We start from the raw sequence: 24775 nt of genomic DNA on the forward strand, positions 1-24775 counted from the left end.
TATTTCACATAAATATTTCTGCTTTTTTCCTCCTGAGTCTTTATCATGCGATCCTAGAATCAGAATTTATGTCACACTATTTGTAACTCCCACAGTTGCGTGGACCTGCAGAGTTTCACTGGCTGTCTTGTCTGGAGACAATACACATCTTTTTAGCCTGTCTTGATGCTCTCTCCACTCCCATTGTTTTGTTTCTTAAAGACTGGATTAGTTGTAAGTATTCGCATTCCAACCATTATTCATGTAAATTGAGTCTGTGTCTTTATAAGTTCTGTTTGTGAACAGAATTCCCACTCACCTGAAGAAGGGGCTCAGAGCCTCGAAAGCTTGTGTGGCTTTTGCTACCAAATAAACCTGTTGGACTGTAACCTGGTGTTGTTAAACTTCTTACTGTGTTTACCCCAGTCCAACGCCGGCATCTCCACACCCTGTGAGGCAGCAGTGCTAACCCACTGTGCTGCCTGTGATAGACTGATTTCTGGTCTGTCGGGGGAATGAAGGGATTTGGGGAGCGGGCGGGATAATGGATCTGTAGCCCAGGATCAGCCCTGATTGCATTGGGACGGCACAGTGGTTAGCGCTGCTGCCTCACAGCGCCAGGGACCCGGGTTCGATTCCCGGCTTGGGTCACTGTCTGCGCGGAGTCTGCACGTTCTCCCCGTGTCTGCGTGGGTTTCCTCCGGGTGCTCCCGTTTCCTCCCACAGTCCGAAAGACGTGCTGGTTAGGGTGCATTGACCGTGCTAAACTGATCCGAGTGTCAGAGGGTGTAGGTTAGAGAGATTAGCAGGGTAAAACGTGTGGGGTTAGGGCCTGGGGTGGGATTGTTGTTGGTACAGGCTCGATGGGCCAAATGGCCTCCTCCTGCAGTGTAGGGATTCTATAAATGGTGGAGCAGGCCTGACGGGCTGAATGGTCTCCTCCTCCTCCACTTGTTGTGTTTGTTTGTTAGACTGTGTGAGCGCCTGCAGTGAATTCCGTTGTGTTTTTCCCCCCACCTTTCAGAAAGAGCTGGCCAGCTTTGCGGAGAAGGCCAGTGAGCTTTACTCCACACAAGGGCCGGATTTCACCTCCAGCTTCGCCCCCTGCAACCTGACAGAGGCCCTGGCCCTTCTTGAGGAGTTTGACAAAACTGTGAAGCCCCGTGTGAAGATCCCGCCGCCAAAAGATGAGCAGAAGATGAACAGACAGTGTGAGTGGAGTGATTACTGTCTGGAGAAACACGTGTGTCGATACGGTACTCAACATATCCCCCTCCTCGCCACCCTCCCCATCTCTCAGACACTGTGTGTGTCTTGTCTGTGTGTGTCTTGTCTGTGTGTGTCTTGTCTGTGTGTGTCTTGTCTGTGTGTGTCTTGTCTGTGTGTGTCTTGTCTGTGTGTGTCTTGTCTGTGTGTGTCTTGTCTGCGTGTGTCTGTCTGCGTGTGTCTGTCTGCGTGTGTCTGTCTGCGTGTGTCTGTCTGCGTGTGTCTGTCTGCGTGTGTCTGTCTGCGTGTGTCTGTCTGCGTGTGTCTGTCTGCGTGTGTCTGTCTGCGTGTGTCTGTCTGCCTGTGTCTGTCTGCCTGTGTCTGCCTGCCTGTGTCTGCCTGCCTGTGTCTGCCTGCCTGTGTCTGCCTGCCTGTGTCTGCCTGCCTGTGTCTGCCTGCCTGTGTCTGCCTGCCTGTGTCTGCCTGCCCCTGTGTGTGCGTGCCCCTGTGTGTGCGTGCCCCTGTGTGTGCGTGCCCAAGGTTGCGGCCCCTGTGTGTGCGTGCCCCTGTGTGTGCGTGCCCCTGTGTGTGCGTGCCCCTGTGTGTGCGTGCCCCTGTGTGTGCGTGCCCCTGTGTGTGCGTGCCCCTGTGTGTGCGTGCCCCTGTGTGTGCGTGCCCCTGTGTGTGCGTGCCCCTGTGTGTGCGTGCCCCTGTGTGTGCGTGCCCCTGTGTGTGCGTGCCCCTGTGTGTGCGTGCCCCTGTGTGTGCGTGCCCCTGTGTGTGCGTGCCCCTGTGTGCTTTTTCGCTCTCTCGCGGGCCCTCGCTCCCCCTCTCTCCCTCTCTCTCTCTTGCGGACCCTCGCTCCCTCTCTCTCTCTTGCGGACCCTCGCTCCCTCTCTCTCTCTCCCTCTCGTGGACTCTCACTCGCTCCCTCCCCCTCTCTCTCTCTCTCTTGCAGACCCTTGCTCCCTCTCTCTCTCCCTCTCTCTCTCTCTCTCGCGGACCCTCGCTCCCTCTCTCTCTCTCCCTCTCGCGGACCCTTGCTCCCTCTCTCTCTCTCTCTCCCTCTCGTGGACCATCGCTCCCTCTCTCTCCCCCTCTCTCTCTCTCTCGTGGGCCCTCGCTCCCTCCCTCTCTCTCTCTCTCTCTCGTGGGCCCTCGGTCCCTCTCTCTCTCTCTCGTGGGCCCTCGGTCCCTCCCTCTCTCTCTCTCTCTCTCGTGGGCCCTCGCTCCCTCCCCCTCTCTCTCTCTTGCGGACCCTTGCTCCCTCTCTCTCTCTCTCTCGTGGGCCCTCGCTCCCTCCCTCTCTCTCTCTCTCTATCGTGGGCCCTCGGTCCCTCCCTCTCTCTCTCTCTCTCTCGTGGGCCCTCGCTCCCTCCCCCTCTCTCTCTCTTGCGGACCCTTGCTCCCTCTCTCTCTCTCTCTCTCATGGGCCCTCGCTCCCTCCCTCTCTCTCTCTCTCTCTCGTGGGCCCTCGGTCCCTCCCTCTCTCTCTCGTGGGCCCTCGCTCCCTCCCTCTCTCTCTCTCTCTCTCGTGGGCCCTCGGTCCCTCCCTCTCTCTCTCTCTCTCTCGTGGGCCCTCGCTCCCTCCCCCTCTCTCTCTCTTGCGGACCCTTGCTCCCTCTCTCTCTCTCTCTCGTGGGCCCTCGCTCCCTCCCTCTCTCTCTCTCGTGCGCCCTCGCTCCCTCCCTCCCTCCCTCTCTCGTGGGCCCTCGCTCCCTCCCTCTCTCGTGGGCCCTCGCTCCCTCCCTCTCTCTCGCTCTCGTGGGCCCTCGCTCCCTCCCTCTCTCTCGCTCTCGTGGGCCCTCGCTCCCTCCCTCTCTCTCTCTCTCTCTCGTGGGCCCTCGGTCCCTCCCTCTCTCTCTCTCTCTCTCGTGGGCCCTCGCTCCCTCCCTCTCTCTCTCTCTCTCTCGTGGGCCCTCGGTCCCTCCCTCTCTCTCTCTCTCTCTCGTGGGCCCTCGCTCCCTCCCCCTCTCTCTCTCTTGCGGACCCTTGCTCCCTCTCTCTCTCTCTCGTGGGCCCTCGCTCCCTCCCTCTCTCTCTCTCGTGCGCCCTCGCTCCCTCCCTCTCTCTGTCTCTCTCTCTCCTGGGCCCTCCCTCTCTCTCTCTCTCGTGGGCCCTTGCTCCCTCTCTCTCTCTCCCTCTCTCGTGGGCCTTCGCTCCCTCCCTCTCTCGTGGGCCCTCGCTCCCTCCCTCTCTCTCTCTCTCGTGGGCCCTCGCTCCCTCCCTCTCTCTCTCGTGGGCCCTCGCTCCCTCCCTCTCTCGTGGGCCCTCGCTCCCTCCCTCTCTCTCGCTCTCGTGGGCCCTCGCTCCCTCCCTCTCTCTCGCTCTCGTGGGCCCTCGCTCCCTCCCTCTCTCTCGCTCTCGTGGGCCCTCGCTCCCTCCCTCCCTCTCTCGTGGGCCCTCGCTCCCTCCCTCTCTCTCTCTCGTGCGCCCTCGCTCCCTCCCTCTCTCTCTCTCTCGTGGGCCCTCGCTCCCTCCCTCTCTCTCGCTCTCGTGGGCCCTCGCTCCCTCCCTCTCTCTCTCGTGGGCCCTCGCTCCCTCCCTCTCTCTCTCGTGGGCCCTCGCTCCCTCCCCCTCTCTCGCTCTCGTGGGCCCTCGCTCCCTCCCTCTCTCTCTCGTGGGCCCTTGCTCCCTCCCTCTCTCGCTCTCTCTCTCGTGGGCCCTCGCTCCCTCCCTCTCTCTCTCTCTCTCTCGTGGGCCCTCGCTCCCTCTCTCCCTCTCTCTCCCTCTCGTGGACCCCCGCTCCCTCTCTCTCCCTCTCTCTCTCTCTCTCTCGTGGGCCCTCGCTCCCTCCCTCTCTCGCTCTCTCTCTCGTGGGCCCTCGCTCCCTCTCTCCCTCTCGTGGGCCCTCGCTCCCTCTCTCCCTCTCTCTCTCTCGTGGGCCCTTGCTCCCTCTCTCTCTCCCTCTCTCGTGGACCCTAGCTCCCTCTCTCTCTCTCTCTCGTGGGCCCTTGCTCCCTCTCTCTCTCCCTCTCTCGTGGGCCCTCGCTCCCTCTCTCTCCCTCTCGTGGACCCGCGCTCCCTCTCTCTCTCCCTCTCTCTCTCTCTCGTGGGCCCTTGCTCCCTCGCTCCCTCTCTCCCTCTCTCTCCCTCTCGTGGACCCTCGCTCCCTCTCTCTCTCCCTCTCTCTCTCTCTCTCGTGGGCCCTTGCTCCCTCTCTCCCTCTCGTGGACCCTCGCTCCCTCTCTCTCTCCCTCTCTCTCTCTCGTGGGCCCCCTCTCCCTCTCTCTCTCTCTCTCTCTCTCTCGTGGGCCCTCGCTCCCTCTCTCTCTCTCGTGACCCTCGCTCCCTCCCTCTCTCTCCCCCCCCCCCCTCTCGAGTCTGATGCACACACTGCTCGGTTCGGATTGCCCGGGTGGTGTACCGGTACGCCTTGCCCTCTGCCTGTTGTCAGCTGCTGAGGGTGTTTCCTTTTGCCGCACAGTTGACGAATCCAATTATTTGCCGAGGGAAGTTGCTTGGATCCTGGCCACCAGGGACGTCTTCATGTACCCGGAGCTCCTGCCACACTGCGCCCTGCAGCCCAAACAGCCGAAGGATAAAGCTTCATTTAGCAAAGGCGAGGGCAAGTAAGTTCCTAGCGCGCGGTATTGGCTGGAATCGTAAGAAAGCTTACTGTTATCCGCGCACACAGGCACTTGAAGTTCACACACACACAAATCCAGAGTGGGGAGGTTATATTGGCCAAATTGGAGTCCATCAAAATTATGAAAGAGGATAGAATCTAGTTTGGGGACCTGGGGCGGCACGGTGGCACAGTGGGTTAGCACTGCTGCCTCACAGTGCCAGGGACCCGGGTTCGATTCCCGGCTTGGGTCACTGTCCGTGTGGAGTCTGCACGTTCTCCCCGTGCCTGCGTGGGTTTCCTCCGAGTGCTCCGGTTTCCTCCCACAGTCCAAAGATGTGCAGGTTAGGGTGGATTGGCCATGCTAAATTACCCCTTAGTGTCCAAAGATGTGTAGGTTAGGGGGATTGGCCATGCTAAATTACCCCTTAGTGTCCAAAGATGTGCGTGTTAGGGTGGATTGGCCATGCTAAATTGCCCCTTAGTGTCCAAAGATGTGTAGGTTAGGGGGATTGGCTGTGCTAAATTGTCCCTTAGTGTCCAAAGATGTGTAGGTTAGGGGGATTGGCTGTGCTAAATTGTCCCTTAGTGTCCAAAGATGTGCAGGTTAGGGGGATTGGCTGTGCTAAATTACCCCTTAGTGTCCAAAGATGTGCGGGTTAGGGTGGATTGGCCATGCTAAATTACCCCTTAGTGTCCAAAGATGTGTAGGTTAGGGGGATTGGCCATGCTAAATTACCCCTTAGTGTCCAAAGATGTGCAGGTTAGGGGGATTGGCCATGCTAAATTACCCCTTAGTGTCCAAAGATGTGCGGGTTAGGTGGATTGGCTGTGCTAAATTGCCCCTTAGTGTCCAAAGATGTGTAGGTTAGGGGGATTGGCCATGCTAAATTACCCCTTAGTGTCCAAAGATGTGCAGGTTAGGGGGATTGGCCATGCTAAATTACCCCTTAGTGTCCAAAGATGTGCGGGTTAGGTGGATTGGCTGTGCTAAATTGCCCCTTAGCATGATGGGACTAGCTAGGAAAAATGCATGGGGTTATGGGGATAGCGTGGGATTGTGGTCGGTGCTGACTCGATGGGCCGAATGGCCTCCTTCTGCGCTGTAGGGATTCTATGACGCAGCTGGCCTCAGGTTGAACTTTAATGCTCTTGAATCTTCCGGTTTGAAGATGCAGACGACTGAGTTTGTTGTTCCTCAGGGGATGGGCTTTGATTTGATTTGATTTATTATTGTCACAGGTATTGGGATACAGTGAAAAGTATTGTTTCTTGCACACTATACAGACAAAGCATACCGTTCATAGAGAAGGAAAGGAGAGGGTGCAGAATGTAGTGTTACAGTCATAGCTAGGGTGGAGAGAAAGATCAACTTAATGCGAGGTAGGTCCATTCAAAAGTCTGACAGCAGCAGCAGGGAAGAAGCTGTTCTTGAGTCGGTCGGTGCGTGACCTCAGACTTTTGTATCTTTTTCCCGACGGAAGAAGGTGGAAGAGAGAATGTCCGGGGTGCGTGGGGGGGGGTCCTTGATTATGCCGGCTGCTTTTCCCCGAGGCAGCGGGAAGTGTAGACAGAGTCAATGGATGGGAGGCTGGGTTTGCGTGATGGATTGGGCTACATTCACGCCTTTTGTAGTTCCTTGCGGGCTTGGGCAGAGCAGGAGCCCATACCGAGCTGTGATACAACCAGAGAGAATGCTGTCTATGGTGCATCTGTAAAAGTTGGTGAGAGTCGTAGCGGACATGCCAAATTTCCTTCGCCTCCTGAGAAAGTAGATTCACCAAAATCTTGTTGGGCTGGTACAAGAACAGAACTCGGCAGTGCAGCAAGGCTGAGGTTAAAGGGTTCGCTTACAAGGATAGGTTGCACAGCCTAGATGTGTATTCCTTTTAGTGTAGAAGGATTAGCGGTGGTCTAAGTGAACAGGCTAAAATTATTAAAGGGGGAATGGGGGGGGCAGAACCTTAAAATGAGAGCCAGGCCGTCTGGGGGTGCGGGGGAGAGGAGCATCAGGAAACACTCCCTCACACAGAGGTGTGGGGGGGGGGGGAGGAAATTCCCCAGAAAAGCTGGTGGGACAGGGAGCAATGAAATGGAGACGAATAGACTTATTATTTTTAGGTTTATTTATTTATTAGTGTCACAAGTCGGCTTACATTAACACTGCAATGAAGTTACTGTGAGAATCCCCTAGTCGCCACATTCCTGTTCGGGTAACACTGAGGGAGAATTTAGCACGGCCAATGCACCCTAACCAGCGTGTCTTTCCGACTGTGGGAGGAAACCGGAGCACCCGGAGGAAACCCACGCAGACACGGGGAGAAAGTGCAGACTCCACACAGACAGTGACCCGAGCCGGGAATCGAACCCGGGTCCCTGGCGCTGTGAGGCAGCAGTGCTAACCACTGTGCCGCCCTTGTTTCTTGCGTGCTATACATACAAAACATGCCGTTCATAGAGTACACGGGGGTGAAGGAAAGGAGAGGGTGCAGAATCGTAGAATCCCTACAGTGCAGAAGGAGGCCATTCGGCCCATCAAGTCTGCACCGACCACAATCCCACCCAGGCCTTATTCCCGTAACCCCTCATATTTACCCGAGCTAATCCCCCTGACACGAAGGAGCAATTTAGCATGGCCAATCCACCTAACCTGCACATCTTTGGACACTAAGGGGCAATTTAGCATGGCCAATCCACCTAACCTGCACATCTTTGGACACTAAGGGGCAATTTGGCATGGCCAATCCACCTAACCTGCACATCTTTGGACACTAAGGGGCAATTTGGCATGGCCAATCCACCTAACCTGCACATCTTTGGACACTAAGGGGCAATTTAGCATGGCCAATCACCCTAACCCGCACATCTTTCGGACTGTGGGAGGAAACCGGAGCACCCGGAGGAAACCCACGCAGACACGGGGAGAATGTGCAGACTCCGCACAGACGGTGACCCAAGCTAGGAATCGAACCCGGGTCCCTGGCGCTGTGAGGCAGCAGTGCTAACCACTGGGCCCCCCGTGGAGGGAGGGGGGTGGTGGGGGTCGAGTGAGGGTAAGGGCAGGGCTGGTTTTGAAGATGATTTGGGCCGAAGGAGCACATTCTAATCGCAATGGCGGAGGGGACTGAATGACCACCTGTGGCGATGTTCACTGATGCCTGTCTGCGGTCAGGGCCAGTCAGCTCCCCGTTCCATGGTTGTGATGGTCTCGGGTGAATTATACACCGCCCGCCTCCTGACCAGGAGCCACCTGTAACCAGCTCTGTCTCTCTCTCTCTCTCTCTCTCTCTCTGTCTCACTTATCTTGGGCCTCGCAGTTTGCTGGTCTTGGGTCTGAAGCACTTTGAGGGCACGGATTTCCCCAAGCCCCTGATCAGCCAGTACCTCATGCCCCCCAAGACCGACCATCAGCTCTCCGTCCGGATCAAGAACCTGAGTGTCAGCCGCGCCCCGGATAATGTGATCAAGGTGAGTGGGGCGGCGGGGGGGAGTGCTGTTTCCCTGTGTCTTACCCCCTCCAACCCCCACACTGACACCCAGGCTGGAGACTGACAGCAGAGCTTGCAGTGTGGGTGTGGAGGCAGGGTAGGATTGGTCGCTGCTGCGATGCGGCCTTCGCTTTATAGAATCATAGAATCCAATCCCGACAGTGCAGATGGAGGCTTTTCGACCCATCGAGCCTTCACTGACCACAATCCCACCCTGGCCCTACCCCGTAACCCCATGCATTTACCCTGCTAATCCCCTGGACACTAAGGCGCAATTTAGCAAGGCCAATCCACCTAACCCGCGCATCTTTGGACACTAAGGGGCAATTTAGCATGGCCAATCACCCTAACCTGCACATCTTTGGACACTAAGGGGCAATTTAGCATGGCCAATTCACCTATCCTGCACATCTTTGGACACTAAGGGGCAATTTAGCATGGCCAATCCACCTATCCTGCACATCTTTGGACACTAAGGGGCAATTTAGCATGGCCAATTCACCTAACCCGCACATCTTTGGACACTAAGGGGCAATTTAGCATGGCCAATCCACCTAACCTGCACATCTTTGGACACTAAGGGGCAATTTAGCATGGCCAATCCACCTAACCTGCACATCTTTGGACACTAAGGGGCAATTTAGCATGGCCAATCCACCTATCCTGCACATCTTTGGACACCAAGGGACAATTTAGCATGGCCAATCCACCTAACCCGCACATCTTTAGAGTGTGGGAGGAAACCGGAGCACCCGGACGAAACCCACGCAGACACGGGGAGAACATGCAGACTCCACACAGACAGTGACCCAAGCTGGGAATCGAACCTGGGTCCCTGGCGCTGTGAGGCAGCAGTGAACCCGGGTCCCTGGCGCTGTGAGGCAGCAGTGAACCCGGGTCCCTGGCACTGTGAGGCAGCAGTGCTAACCCACTGTGCCGTCCCAGTAGAGGTGGGAAAGCTCACAACCTATGAAAGATATCTGAACGAGCATTTGAAATATCAGAACATTCAAAGCTGTTGACCAAGTGCTGGAAAGTGGGATTAGTGCAGACTGAGTGTAGCATTGTCAGTACAAACCCGATGGGCCGAATGGCCTCTTCAGTACAGTATGACTGTAATTGCCCGTTGGAAAGGTGATGATGAGGCAGCACCTTGAATACAACTGAGTGTCTCGCTCGGGCCATTTCAGAGGGGCAGTTAAGATTCAATCACCTGCGTGCGCGTGTCAGCGTGTGCGGGGGAGGGTCTGGAGTCACATGTAGGCCAGACCAGGCAAGGACAGCAGATTTCCTTCCTTAAAGGGGACATTAGTGAACCAAATGGTTTTTTTTTTTATGACAATCTTTGATAATTGTCATGGTCACCGTTACCGAGACTAACTTGTTATTCCCGATTTATTTAATGATTGAATTTAAATTCTCTCCCATCTCCTATGTTGGGCTTTGAACTCCTGTGTTTGGATGATGAGTCTCAGTGTTTGGATGACTGCTTCAGTAAGGCCCCCCACCCCCACGTGCTAAAGGCTTGGCTGCCAGTGGTGGAGCGTTGGAATTGGGGGCAGTTGGAGGAGTGCGGATTCTCTGCTGGTTGTGGGGCTGGAGGAGACTGGGAGCGAGGGGGTGATGCCATGGTGGGTAATTAAAGCGAGGGCGGCGCTATCAGACTGGGGGCTGCCATACGTCAGCAAACACGGGGCAATCTGATTGTGCATCACAAGAACATAAGAACTAGGAGCGGGAGGGGGCCATCTGGCCCCTCGAGCCTGCTCCGCCATTCAATAAGATCATGGCTGATCTTTTCGTGGACTCAGCTCCACTTACCCGCCCGCTCACCATAACCCTTAATTCCTTTACTGTTCAAAAATTTATCCTTGAAAAATTCAATGAGGGAGCCTCAACTGGGCAGGGAATTCCACAGATTCACAACCCTTTGGGTGAAGAAGTTCCTCCTCGACTCAGTCCTAAATCTGCTTCCCCTTATTTTGAGACCATGCCCCCTAGTTCTAGTTTCACCCGCCAGTGGAAACAACCTCCCTGCTTCTATCTTATCTATTCCCTTCATAATCTTATATGTTTCTATAAGATCCCCCCTCATTCTTCTGAATTCCAATGAGTATAGCCCCAGTCTACTCAGTCTCTCCTCATAAGCCAACCCTCTCAACTCCGGAACCAACCGAGTGAATCTCCTCTGCACCCCCTCCAGTGCCAGTATATCCTTTCTCAAGTAAGGAGACCAAAACTGTACACAGAACTCCAAGTGTGGCCTCACCAGCACCTTATACAGCTGCAACATAACCTCGCTGTTTTTAAACTCCATCCCTCTAGCAATAAAGGACAATATTCCATTTGCCTTCTTAATTACCTGCTGCACCTGCAAACCAACTCCTTGTGATTCCTGCACAAGGACACCCAGGTCCCTCTGCACAGCAGCATGCTGCAATTTTTTACCATTTAAATAATAGTCCATTTTGCTGTTATTCCTACCAAAATGGATGACCTCACATTTATACGAGGGGGTCCCGGATTCGAACCATGATCTGGGCTGACAGAATAGAGTTTGGGAGCCCGACAATCAGTCGGACTGCCCCTGGTCTGGGGAGAGGAGGTCGGAGTCTGCTGGCCAACAGTTCTCCCCAATGACATTCACCAACAGTGGTTCGCACGACTGCCTCACAGCGCCAGGGAGTCTGCACGTTCTCCCCATGTCAGCGTGGGTTTCCTCCAGGTGCTCCGGTTTCCTCCCACAGTCCAAAAGACGTGCTGGTTACGTACTAAATTCTCCCTCAGTGTACCCGAACAGATAGCGGAGTGTGGCGACTGGGGATTTTTACAGTAACTTCATTGCGGTGTTAATGTCAGCCGACTTGTGACCCTAATAAAAAATAAATACACCCCCTGCTGCCAATCACACAGCGATACAGATCAATAAATATCCCCCTGCTGCCAATCACACAGCGACACAGATCAATAAAAACCCCCGTGCTGCCAATCACACAGCGACACAGATCAATAAATACCCCCCTGCTGCCAATCACACAGCGACACAGATCAATAAATACCCCCGCCCCCTGCTGCCAATCACACAGCGATACAGATCAATAAATACCCCCCGCCCCCTGCTGCCAATCACACAGCGACACAGATCAATAAATACCCCCCCTCCCCCTGCTGCCAATCACACAGCGACACAGATCAATAAATACCCCCCCTCCCCCTGCTGCCAATCACACAGCGACACAGATCAATAAATACCCCCCTGCTGCCAATCACACAGCGATACAGATCAATAAATACCCCCCTGCTGCCAATCACACAGCGATACAGATCAATAAATACCCCCCTGCTGCCAATCACACAGCGACACAGATCAATAAATACCCCCCTGCTGCCAATCACACAGCGACACAGATCAATAAATACCCCCCTGCTGCCAATCACACAGCGATACAGATCAATAAATACCCCCCTGCTGCCAATCACACAGCGACACAGATCAATAAATACCCCCCTGCTGCCAATCACACAGCGACACAGATCAATAAATACCCCCCTGCTGCCAATCACACAGCGACACAGATCAATAAATACCCCCGCCCCCTGCTGCCAATCACACAGCGACACAGATCAATAAATACCCCCGCCCCCTGCTGCCAATCACACAGCGACACAGATCAATAAATACCCCCCTGCTGCCAATCACACAGCGACACAGATCAATAAATACCCACCTGCTGCCAATCACACAGCGACACAGATCAATAAATACCCCCCTGCTGCCAATCTCACAGCGATACAGATCAATAAATACCCCCCTGCTGCCAATCACACAGCGACACAGATCAATAAATACCCCCGCCCCCTGCTGCCAATCACACAGCGACACAGATCAATAAGTACCCCCCTGCTGCCAATCACACAGCGACACAGATCAATAAATACCCCCGCCCCCTGCTTCCAATCACACAGCGATACAGATCAATAAATACCCCCGCCCCCTGCTGCCAATCACACAGCGACACAGATCAATAAATACCCCCGCCCCCTGCTTCCAATCACACAGCGATACAGATCAATAAATACCCCCGCCCCCTGCTGCCAATCACACAGCGACACAGATCAATAAATACCCCCCCGCCCCCTGCTGCCAATCACACAGCGACACAGATCAATACCCCCCGCCCCCTGCTGCCAATCACACAGCGACACAGATCAATAAATACCCCGGCCCCCTGCTGCCAATCACACAGCGATACAGATCAATAAATACCCCCCCTCCCCCTGCTGCCAATCACACAGCGACACAGATCAATAAATACCCCCGCCCCCTGCTGCCAATCACACAGCGACACAGATCAATAAATACCCCCCTGCTGCCAATCACACAGCGATACAGATCAATAAATACCCCCCTGCTGCCAATCACACAGCGATACAGATCAATAAATACCCCCCTGCTGCCAATCACACAGCGACACAGATCAATAAATACCCCCCTGCTGCCAATCACACAGCGACACAGATCAATAAATACCCCCCTGCTGCCAATCACACAGCGATACAGATCAATAAATACCCCCCTGCTACCAATCACACAGCGATACAGATCAATAAATACCCCCCTCCCCCTGCTGCCAATCACACAGCGACACAGATCAATAAATACCCCCGCCCCCTGCTGCCAATCACACAGCGATACAGATCAATAAATACCCCCCTGCTGCCAATCACACAGCGACACAGATCAATAAATACCCCCCTGCTGCCAATCACACAGCGACACAGATCAATAAATACCCCCCCGCTGCCAATCACACAGCGATACAGATCAATAAATACCCCCCGCTGCCAATCACACAGCGATACAGATCAATAAATACCCCCGCTCCCTGCTGCCAATCACACAGCGATACAGATCAATAAATACCCCCCTGCTGCCAATCACACAGCGACACAGATCAATAAATACCCCCCTGCTGCCAATCACACAGCGATACAGATCAATAAATACCCCCCTGCTGCCAATCACACAGCGATACAGATCAATAAATACCCCCGCTCCCTGCTGCCAATCACACAGCGATACAGATCAATAAATACCCCCCTGCTGCCAATCACACAACGACACAGATCAATAAATACCCCCCTGCTGCCAATCACACAGCGATACAGATCAATAAATACCCCCGCCCCCTGCTGCCAATCACACAGCGACACAGATCAATAAATACCCCCCTGCTGCCAATCACACAGCGATACAGATCAATAAATACCCCCCTGCTGCCAATCACACAGCGATACAGATCAATAAATACCCCCTCTGCTGCCAATCACACAGCGACACAGATCCACTTGACTGTGATGCCCATCATGGTCGATCGTCCTGCCCACAGTCACCGGCTTCTCCTGGGTTTGAGAGCCCAGGGGGTCGGAACGATGGCAATAGCACAGGGTCAGAATTAGAACTTGTGCCGTTGTCGGGGGGGAGTGGAGGGTGTTACGGTGATGATATAAGGTGGGGTTCAGTGCTGTCCACTGCCCGGTTTGCTGTCCTCTGGGATATCGCAGTGGGGAATCAGAAACTTCCCTTCTCTTCTCTGTCCGACAGCTATTCAAGAAGAAGAAGGTGGTGGAACCAATGCCAAGTCCGTTCACCGCCGTGGGACCTGAGGACAGACGGCCGGCCATCGAGAGAGAGGAGAACAAACTCCCATACTGGCTTCAGGTCAGCGCTGGGATCACCCTGACCTTCAGCTACCCGCAGCGCTCAGAGCCCCATCACACACTCCCCGCTACAGCACGGGGTTAGATACAGAGTAAAGCTCCCTCTACACTGTCCCCCATCAAACACTCCCAGGACAGGTACAGTACGGGGTTAGATACAGAGTAAAGCTCCCTCGACACTGTCCCCATCAAACACTCCCAGGACAGGTACAGCACGGGGTTAGATACAGAGTAAAGCTCCCTCTACACTGTCCCCCATCAAACACTCCCAGGACAGGTACAGCACGGGGTTCGATACAGAGTAAAGCTCCCTCTACACTGTCCCCCATCACACACTCCCCGCTACAGCCCAGGGTTAGATACAGAGTAAAGCTCCCTCTACACTGTCCCCCATCAAACACTCCCAGGACGGGTACAGCCCAGGGTTAGATACAGAGTAAAGCTCCCTCTACACTGTCCCCATCAAACACTCCCAGGACAGGTACAGCACGAGGTTTGATTCTCTCTCTAATCTGTGTAATTCTGTCCTTGTGTTTGCCGTTACAGAGGAGTTTGCCATCGATACGGCGCTGGTTGGAACAGAGTAAGGAGCCGGCCAGCTGCAGCGGTGAGGGAGCTGCGAGTGGGACCGACACGGACACCCCCTCCTTGGAGCCTGTGCCCCCCGAGGGTGCAGTGGGAGAGGGGCCGGAGGCCAGTGGGCAGTCAGCGGCCCCTCCCCTGCTGATCCCCCCGGCCCTGACACTGCTGCTGAAACCCAAACACAGCCACCTGGGCCAGAGGGAGGTGAGGTGGCGGAGACGCAGGCCGACGGCGGGCAAACCCGTCCTCATCCACCCAGCCGTCAAGAAGGCGCCCCCCAAGCAGCTGGCGCCCGTACTGCCCCTCAAGCAAGGTGCCCGACCCCCTCCCCGCCTGATCCAACCCGCCCCGCCCCCCGTCATCCCGCAGGCTCCCGGCCTGCCCCCCCTGGCCGTCACCAAGCCCCCCGCTTCCCCCTGGCTCCTCACCGTGCCCCCCGGCGTCCAGCTGGTCAGTCTGAGTGGCGGCTGCAACGTGATCGACGTCCCGGCTGGACAGACCCTGCGCGTGGCCACCATGGTGGTCAGGCCCGCCGCCTTCGCCTGTCCCGTCAGCGCCAGGCTGCCCAGCCCGGGGACGGCGAGCGGGGCACCGTCCAAGAGACCCCCGGCCCCCGGGGAGAGCCCGCTCCCCGGTGCAGAGGTGCCCGATCGCTGCGACCCGGAGAGGGGGGCGGCAGACCCACCCCGTCCTGGCGAGGGGGGGGCTGCAGACCGCCTCAGCGGCAGGGAGGGGGAGCAGGCAAAGGAAGCCCCCTGCCCTCAGTCCGAAAACGTGGGCCTGCCCCCCGAGGTGGAGGCGGGAAAGACTGAGCCGGCGGCTGACCCGGGCGACAGGCCAGGCAATTCCGAGCCCCCCGCCCCTGGACACAAGGAGCCTCCCGAGGACTCGGAACGACCACCTCCCGGGGGCAAGGAGGGGGAAGGGCCCCCCGGATCGGGGAGCCTGTCCGGAGCCCCGCAGCGACAGCCCCCAGCGGGTAAGCAGCAGCTCATCTTGGGCCTGGGTCAAGAGCTGGACATCGACGCAGCGCAGGAGACCCCCACCCAGCCACCACGACGGCAGCCTGGGCCCAGCGCTCCGGCTGGGAATCCCTCCCCGGAGGAGGAGGAACGGGAATCGGCCGCCCAGGGAGATGGAGAGGAACGGCCCCATTCCCCGGGGACGGCCGGGGCGGACACGGAGAGGCAGCCGGAGAAATCCCGCGAGAGCGTCAGCGCCGAGGAGCTGGCAGTCAGCCCGGAGGAGCTGGCAGCTCAGGCGGACAAGGCGGGGCAGGAGGAGGAGGACGACGAGGACTTCGATGACCTGACCCAGGACGAGGAGGACGAAGAGGTTTTGTCATCGGCCTCGGAGGAGTCTGCACTGTCTGTCCCCGAGCTCCAGGTGAGAGGGTCCGAGTGGCAGGACGGGAGGGAGTTCCGCCGTGGGGGCACGGGAGGGCCCTGAGGCCCCTGTCTGCCTGTATCTGGGTGGATCCTGCTTTCTGGAGGAGGCCCCCCCCCCTGCCCCCCTGGGGGTCTTGGTAACACAGACCACTGCACCACGGGAAACACTGGTCCCCCCAGTTTCACCTCTTGTGTGTGCATGCGTGTGTGTATGCGTGTGTGTATGCGTGTGCGTGCTCACCCAGTGTTTCAATGCTACATGATACAAAGACGTATAGAGGGACAGGGTGTTGACCAGGATGTTGCCTGGTCTGGAGGGCATTAGCTCTAAGCAGAGGTTAGAGAAACTCATAGAAACCCTACAGTGCAGAAAGAGGCCATTCGACCCATCGAGTCTGCACCGACCACAATCCCACCCAGGCCCTATCCCCATATCCCGACATATTTTACCCACTAATCCCTCTAACCTACGCATCTCGTAGGCGGCGCGGTAGCGCAGTGGTTAGCACTGCTGCTTCACAGCTCCAGGGTCCCGGGTTCGATTCCCGGCTCGCGTCACTGTCTGTGTGGAGTTTGCACTTTCTCCCCGTGTCTGCGTGGGTTTCCTCCCACAGTCCAAAGATGTGCGGGTTAGGGTGCATTGGCCAGGTTAAAAATTGCCCCCTAGAATCCTGAGATGCATAGGTTAGAGGGCTTAGCGGGTAAATATGTGGGGGTAGGGCCTGGGTGGGATTGTGGTCGGTGCAGATTCGATGGGCCGAATGGCCTCCTTCTGCACTGTAGGATTCTATGATGATCTCAGGACACTAAGGGGCAATTTTAGCATGGCCAATCAACCTAACCCGCACATCTTTGGACTGCGTTTGTTCTGACTGGAACGACGGAGATTGAGGGGAGACCTGATAGAAGTCTACAAGATTATGAGGGGCATGGACAGAGTGGATAGTCAGAAGCTTTTTCCCAGGGTGGAAGAGTCAATTACTAGAGGGCACAGGTTTAAGGTGCGAGGGGCAAGGTTTAAAGGAGATGTACGAGGCAGATGTTTTTTACACAGAGAGCAGTGGGTGCCTGGAACTCACTGCCGGGGGAGGGAGTGAAAGCAGATACGATAGTGAGTTTTATGGGGCATCTGGACAAATACATGAATGGGATGGGAATAGAGGGATACGGTCCCCGGAAGGGAGGGGGTTTTAGTTCAGTCGGGGCAGCATGGTCGGTGCAGGCTTGGGAGGGTCGAAGGGCCTGTTCCTGTGCTATAATTTTCTTTGTTCTTTGATAGGTAGTATTGAGGAAGCAGGGGGGTTGCAGAGGGACTTGGACAGGTTCGGAGAGTGGGCAAAGGAGTGGCAGATGGAATACAATGTGGAAAAGTGTGAGGTTCTGCACTTTGGAAGGAGGAACGGAGGCAGAGACTATTTTCTAAATGGGGAAATGCTTCGGAAATCAGAAACACAAAGGGACTTGGGAGACATTGTTCAAGATTCTCTGAAGGTTAACGTGCAGGTTCAGTCGGCAGTTAGGAAGGCAAACGCAATGTTAGCATTCATGTCGAGAGGGCTAGAATACAAGAGCAGGGATGGACTTCTGAGGCTGTATAAGGCTCTGGTCAGACCCCATTTGGAGTATTGTGAGCAGTTTTGGGCCCCGTATCTAAGGAAGGATGTGCCGGCCTTGGAAAGGATCCAGAGGAGGTTCACAAGAATGATCCCTGGAATGAAGAGCTTGTCGTATGAGGAACGGTTGAGGACTCTGGGTCTGTACTCGTTGGGAGTTGAGAAGGATATGGGGGGGATCTTATTGAAACTTACAGGATACTGCGAGGCCTGGATAGAGTGGACGTGGAGAGGATGTTTCCACTAGTGGGAAAAACTAGAACCAGAGGCACAACCTCAGGCTAAAGGGACGATCCTTTAAAACAGAGATGAGGAGGAATTTCTCCAGCCAGAGAGTGGTGAATGTGTGGAACTCTTTGCCGCAGAAGGCTGTGGAGGCCGGGTCATTGAGTGTCTTTAAGACAGAGATAGATAGGTTCTTGATTAATAAGGGGATCAGGGGTTATGGGGAAAAGGCAGGAGAATGGGGATGAGAAAAATATCAGCCATGATTGAATGGCGGAGCAGACTCGACGGGCCGAGTGGCCTCATTCTGCTCCTATGTCTTCGGGTCTAACGTGAGCTGTTTTGCAGCACACACTCTCACAGCAAGATGTTGAGTTCACCACGTTTATCCTGAGCATTCCCCTGCCCCGAGGCGGGAGGGGAATAATCCTCTTCTCATAGTTCCCAGCTGTGTCCCAGACATGGACGGCACAGTGGGTTAAGCACTGCTGCCTCACAGCGCCAGGGACCCGGGTTCAATTCCTCGGGCCACTGTCTGTGTGGAGTCTGCACATTCTCCCCGTGTCTGCGTGGGTTTCCTCCGGGTGCTCCGGTTTCATCCCACAGTCCAAAGATGTGCGGGTTCGGTGGATTGGCCGTGCGAAATGCGTGGGAGAGGGTCTGGGTAAGATGCTCTGTCGGAGAGTCGGTGCAGACTCGATGGGCCGAATGGGACTGCAGACGTTCTAGATTCTTCTGGAGTTGCCAGCGAGAGCGAGTGTTGTTTCAGATTGCGCGCAGAGAACCCGCATGATGACATTGATCACTGAAGCTGCCTGTCTGAAATTTATCACCACTGGAGTTTGGCCATTGCTGTGCTTCCCTGGATTAACCTGTGACCCCTGCCCTGATAGGGGGTGCCCGTGTGTCCTGATCCCTGGTGCGGACAGGGTCAGGCTGAACGGTGATGCTTCCCTTAGTCGAATATCCGCTGGCATGGTCTAGCCTGGCGGCTGGTCAAACCTCCTTCCTTGGGTTTGATTTTGGGGTGGGTGGGGAGGGCAGTGGAGGGGGGGGGGGGGGGGGGGGTTAATGCTTGCAGTAGGAGGGGGGGGTGGGAGGTGGGATGGTGGGGGGGGGGGGGGGAGGTGGGGAGGGGGGGCGGGCGGGGGGGTGGGGGTGGGGGGAGGCGCTGCTTGGCAGCTGCCTCTGTTGTCGGGCCCTCCTCACTGCCGCCTTCCCTCTCCCAGGAGACCATGGAGAAGCTGACCTGGCTGGCCTCGGAGCGCAGGCTGAGCCAGGAGGGCGACTCGGAGGAGGAGAACTCGCAGGAGGAGAACTCGGAGCCTGAGGAGGAGGAGGAGGCGGAGGGGCTGGACTTGCTGCAGAAGGAGACGGGCAGGGGGACCCGGGAGATGGCGGAGAAGGAGCGGCGGGACGCCGGATTTCCCACCGCGCGCCGGCAGATTAACACCAGCAGCTGCCTGCGAGGTAGGTTTCCCTGTGGGGTGGGAGGGGGGGTCCCCCTTGGGCAGAGCCCCCTCCCATCGCCCACCCCCCACCCTCATCCCCCACAGGGGAGGGGAGCGGTGAGATTGGGATCTTGCTGTTCTGATTCACTCGTACCTCTGTCCTGTGAGGGTGGTGAGAACATAGAACAGTACAGCACAGAACAGGCCCTTCGGCCCACGCTGTTGTGCCGAGCTTTATCTGAAACCAAGATCAAGCTATCCCACTCCCTATCATCCTGGTGTGCTCCATGTGCCTATCCAATAACCGCTTGACCCTCCAGGGGTAAGCCACGAGGACCAGATCGCCTCCACGGAGACAGGCTCAGGGGTCCGGAAGGGAAAGAAGGGGTTTAGGAGAGCGATAGTTGTGGGGGATGCAATGGTTAGAGGCACGGACAGGCGGTTCTGGGGGAGTGAACGAGAATCCAGGATGGTAGTCTGCCTCCCTGGTGCCGGGGTACTGGATGTCTCCGAGAGGGTAGGAAGCATATTTAAAAAGGAAGGTAGTCAAACGGATGTGATTGTACACATTGGGGGAAATGATGTAGGTAGGAAGAGCAGGGGGGTCATACGAGAGAAATTCAGGGAGTTGGGTGCTAGGCTAAAAAGTAAGACCTCCAGGGTAGCAATATCTGGACTGCTCCCGGTGCCTAGTGCAAGTGAGGCTCGGAACAGGGAGATTCTACAGTTGAACGCGTGGCTAAAGGACTGGTGCAAGAGGGAGGGTTTTAAATTCATAGATAACTGGGAAATCTTCAAGTCAGGATGGCAACTGTACAGAAAGGATGGGTTACACCTTAACTGGAAGGGAGCAAATATCCTGGCTGGGAGTTTTGCTAGAGTGTTTCGGCAGGATTTAAACTAGTGTGGCAGGGGGGTGGGGAACAAAACAGGAGGTCAGTAAATACTGAGGCTGGGGTCGAGCTGGGGGCCAGGGCAAGGCTAGCTAAGAAGAGGAGCACTCTGGAGGAGGAGGACCTGACTGGGCCTGGAGGTCTGGAGTGCATCTGCTTCAATGCGAGGAGTGTAACGGGTAAAACAGACGAACTTAGGGCCTTAATGCTTGTGCGGAATTTGGATGTGGTTGCGGTGACGGAAACTTGGTTAAAAGAAGGACAGGACTGGCAGCTGAATATTCCGGGGTATAAGTGTTTTAGGCGAGACAGAGGAGGGGCTAAAAAAGGTGGGGGAGTAGCGATATTAGTTAAGGAGCATATTACCGCGGTGCAGAGGGTAGACAACTTAGAGGGGTCATGTACTGAGTCGCTGTGGGTGGAACTCAGAAACAGGAAGGGTGCAGTCACTATGCTGGGGGTGTACTACAGACCACCCAACAGCCCACGGGAAGTGGAGGAAAGGATATGTCAGGAGATTCTGGATAGGTGCAGAAAACATAGGGTTGTTGTAGTGGGGGACTTTAATTTCCCTGGCACAGACTGGAAAGTGCTTAGAGCTGGGGGACCGGACGGGGAGGAATTTGTAAAATGCGTACTGGAAGGTTCTTTGGAACAGTATGTAGATAGCCCGACTAGAGAGGGGGCTATACTGGACCTAGTTCTGGGAAATGAGCCCGGTCAGGTCGTCAAAGTTTCGGTAGGGGAACATGTGGCAAATAGTGACCACAACTCTGTTAACTTTAGGATAGTAATGGACAAGGATGAGTGCTGTCCTACGGGCAGGGTGCTAAATTGGGGGAAGGCTGACTATAGCCGGAGTAGGCAGGAATTGGTGGATGTTGATTGGGAGAGGATGTTCGAGGGTAAGTCCGCGTCTGGCATGTGGGAGTCTTTTAAGGAACTATTGATAAGGCTGCAGGATAGGCATGTGCCTGTAAAAAGGAAAGATAGGAAAGGTAGGATTCGAGAGCCGTGGATAACCAGGGAAATTGAGGATCTGATTAAAATGAAAAGGGAGGCGTACGTTAAGTCCAGGCAACTGAAAACAGATGGAGCTCTGGAGGAATACAGAGAGAGTAGGAAAGATCTCAAACGGGGAGTTAGAAGGGCAAAAAGAGGGCACGAGATGTTCTTGGCAGGCAGGATTAAGGAGAATCCTAAGGCATTCTATTCATACGTTAGGAACAAAAGAGTTGTCAGGGAGAAAATCGGACCTCTCAGGGACAAAGGAGGGGAATTATGCTTAGAACCCAAGGGAATAGGGGAGATCCTAAATGAATACTTTGCATCGGTATTCACGAAGGAGAGGGGCGTGTTAACCGGGAGTGTCTCGGAGGGAGGTGTTGACCCGTTAGAGAAAATCTCCATTACAAGAGAGGAAGTGTTAGGTTTTTTAGGGAACATTAAAACTGACAAAGCCCCAGGGCCTGATGGCATCTATCCTCGACTGCTCAGGGAGACGAGAGGTGAAATTGCTGGGCCTCTGACGGAAATCTTTGTCGCTTCTTTGGACACGGGTGAAGTCCCTGAGGATTGGAGGATAGCGAATGTGGTCCCGTTGTTTAAGAAGGGTAGCAGGGATAACCCAGGAAATTATAGGCCGGTGAGCTTGACGTCCGTGGTAGGGAAGTTGTTGGAGAGGATTCTTAGAGACAGGATGTATGTGCATTTAGAACGGAACAATCTCATTAGTGACAGACAGCATGGTTTTGTAAGAGGGAGGTCGTGCCTTACAAATTTGGTGGAGTTTTTTGAGGAAGTGACAAAAACGGTTGATGAAGGAAGGGCCGTGGATGTCGTCTATATAGATTTCAGTAAGGCATTTGACAAAGTCCCACATGGCAGGTTGGTTAAGAAGGTTAAGGCTCATGGGATACAAGGAGAAGTGGCTAGATGGGTGGAGAACTGGCTTGGCCATAGGAGACAGAGGGTAGTGGTCGAAGGGTCTTTTTCCGGCTGGAGGTCTGTGACCAGTGGTGTTCCGCAGGGCTCTGTACTGGGACCTCTGCTATTTGTGATATATATAAATGATTTGGAAGAAGGTGTAACTGGTGTAATCAGCAAGTTTGCGGATGACACGAAGATGGCTGGAATTGCGGATAGCGAAGAGCATTGTCGGGCAATACAGCAGGATATAGATAGGCTGGAAAATTGGGCGGAGAGGTGGCAGATGGAGTTTAATCCGGATAAATGCGAAGTGATGCGTTTTGGAAGAAATAATGTAGGGAGGAGTTATACAATAAATGGCAGAGTCATCAGGAGTATAGAAACACAGAGGGACCTAGGTGTGCAAGTCCACAAATCCTTGAAGGTGGCAACACAGGTGGAGAAGGTGGTGAAGAAGGCATATGGTATGCTTGCCTTTATAGGACGGGGTATAGAGTATAAAAGCTGGAGTCTGATGATGCAGCTGTATAGAACGCTGGTTAGGCCACATTTGGAGTACTGCGTCCAGTTCTGGTCGCCGCACTACCAGAAGGACGTGGAGGCATTGGAGAGAGTGCAGAGAAGGTTTACCAGGATGTTGCCTGGTATGGAGGGTCTTAGCTATGAGGAGAGATTGGGTAGACTGGGGTTGTTCTCCTTGGAAAGACGGAGAATGAGGGGAGATCTAATAGAGGTATACAAGATTATGAAGGGGATAGATAGGGTGAACAGTGGGAAGCTTTTTCCCAGGTCGGAGGTGACGATCACGAGGGGTCACGGGCTCAAGCTGAGAGGGGCGAAGTATAACTCAGACATCAGAGGGACGTTTTTTACACAGAGGGTGGTGGGGGCCTGGAATGCGCTGCCAAGTAGGGTGGTGGAGGCAGGCACGCTGACATCGTTTAAGACTTACCTGGATAGTCACATGAGCAGCCTGGGAATGGAGGGATACAAACGATTGGTCTAGTTGGACCAAGGAGCGGCACAGGCTTGGAGGGCCGAAGGGCCTGTTTCCTGTGCTGTACTGTTCTTTGTTCTTTGTTCTTTAAATGTTCATAAAGTGTCTGACTCCACTATCACTGCAGGCAGTCCATTCCACACCCCAACCACTCTCTGCGTAAAGAACCTACCTCTGATATCCTTCCTATATCTCCCACCACGAACCCTATAGTTATGCCCCCTTGTAATAGCTCCATCCACCCGAGGAAATAGTCTTTGAACGTTCACTCTATCTATCCCCTTCATCATTTTATAAACCTCTATTAAGTCTCCCCTCAGCCTCCTCCGCTCCAGAGAGAACAGTCCTAGCTCCCGCAACCTTTCCTCATAAGACCTACCCTCCAAACCAGGCAGCATCTTGGTAAATCTCCTCTGCACTCTTTCCAGCGCTTCCACATCCTTCCTATAGTGAAGTGACCAGAACTGCACACAATACTCCAAATGTGGTCTCACCAAGGTCCTGTACAGTTGCAGCATAACCCCACGGCTCTTAAACTCCAACCCCCTGTTAATAAAAGCTAACACACTATAGGCCTTCTTCACAGCTCTATCCACTTGAGTGGCAACCTTTAGAGATCTGTGGATATGAACCCCAAGATCTCTCTGTTCCTCTACAGTCTTCAGAACACTACCTTTGACCCTGTAATCCACATTTAAATTAGTCCTACCAAAATGAATCACCTCACATTTATCAGGGTTAAACTCCATTTGCCATTTTTCAGCCCAGCTTTGCATCCTATCTATGTCTCTTTGCAGCCTACAACAGCCCTCCACCTCATCCACTACTCCACCAATCTTGGTGTCATCAGCAAATTTACTGATCCACCTTTCAGCCCCCTCCTCTAAGTAATTAATAAAAATCACAAAGAGCAGAGGACCAAGCACTGATCCCTGCGGCACTCCGCTAGCAACCTGCCTCCAATCCGAAAATTTTCCATCCACCACCACCCTCTGTCTTCGATCAGACAGCCAGTTACCTATCCAATCGGCCAACTTTCCCTCTATCCCACACCTCCTCAGTTTCATCATAAGCCGACCATGGGGGATCTTATCAAACGCCTTACTAAAATCCATGTATATGACATCAACTGCCCTACCTTCATCAACACACTTAGTTACCTCCTCAAAAAATTCTATCAAATTTGTGAGGCACGACTTGCCCTTCACAAATCCGTGCTGACTATCCCGGATTAATCCGCATCTTTCTAAATGGTCGTAAATCCCATCCCAAAGGACCTTTTCCATCAATTTACCAACCACCGAAGTAAGACTAACCGGTCTATAATTACCAGGGTCATTTCTATTCCCTTTCTTAAACAGAGGAACAACATTCGCCATTCTCCAGTCCTCTGGCACCATCCCCGTGGACAGCGAGGACCCAAAGATCAAAGCCAAAGGCTCTGCAATCTCATCCCTTGCCTCCCAAAGAATCCTAGGATACATTTCATCAGGCCCAGGGGACTTATCGACCTTCAGTTTATTCAAAACTGCCAGGACATCCTCCCTCCGAACATCTATTTCCTCCAGCCTATTAGCCTGTAACACCTTCTCTTCCTCAAAAACATGGCCCCTCTCCTTGGTGAACACTGAACACTTGGTGAGGCTTCCACTGGACGAATAGCCTCCACTGTGTCCAAGCCGATAATGTCCTCGGTCGCACCTCCTGTGTAACTCACCCAGGCAGGGGAGGCACG

At 54.7% G+C, this 24775-nt stretch overlaps 1 protein-coding gene across 1 annotated transcript in view; it reads left to right on the forward strand.

Moving 5' to 3' along the window:
- The window catches only part of gon4lb (gon-4 like b), a gene marked incomplete at its 5' end in the record, with an annotated part of 52373 nt that overhangs the window by 11547 nt on the left and 16051 nt on the right, over positions 1-24775 (forward strand). The window contains 6 exons of the mRNA XM_078207538.1: positions 1004-1190; positions 4613-4757; positions 8071-8221; positions 13847-13963; positions 14509-15930; positions 19000-19240. Of these exons, the coding sequence (XP_078063664.1) occupies positions 1004-1190; positions 4613-4757; positions 8071-8221; positions 13847-13963; positions 14509-15930; positions 19000-19240 (2263 nt within the window). The remainder of the gene's footprint in view (positions 1-1003; positions 1191-4612; positions 4758-8070; positions 8222-13846; positions 13964-14508; positions 15931-18999; positions 19241-24775) is intronic.

Source organism: Mustelus asterias, unplaced genomic scaffold, assembly GCF_964213995.1.
Source record: "Mustelus asterias unplaced genomic scaffold, sMusAst1.hap1.1 HAP1_SCAFFOLD_2435, whole genome shotgun sequence".
NCBI lineage: Eukaryota > Metazoa > Chordata > Chondrichthyes > Carcharhiniformes > Triakidae > Mustelus > Mustelus asterias.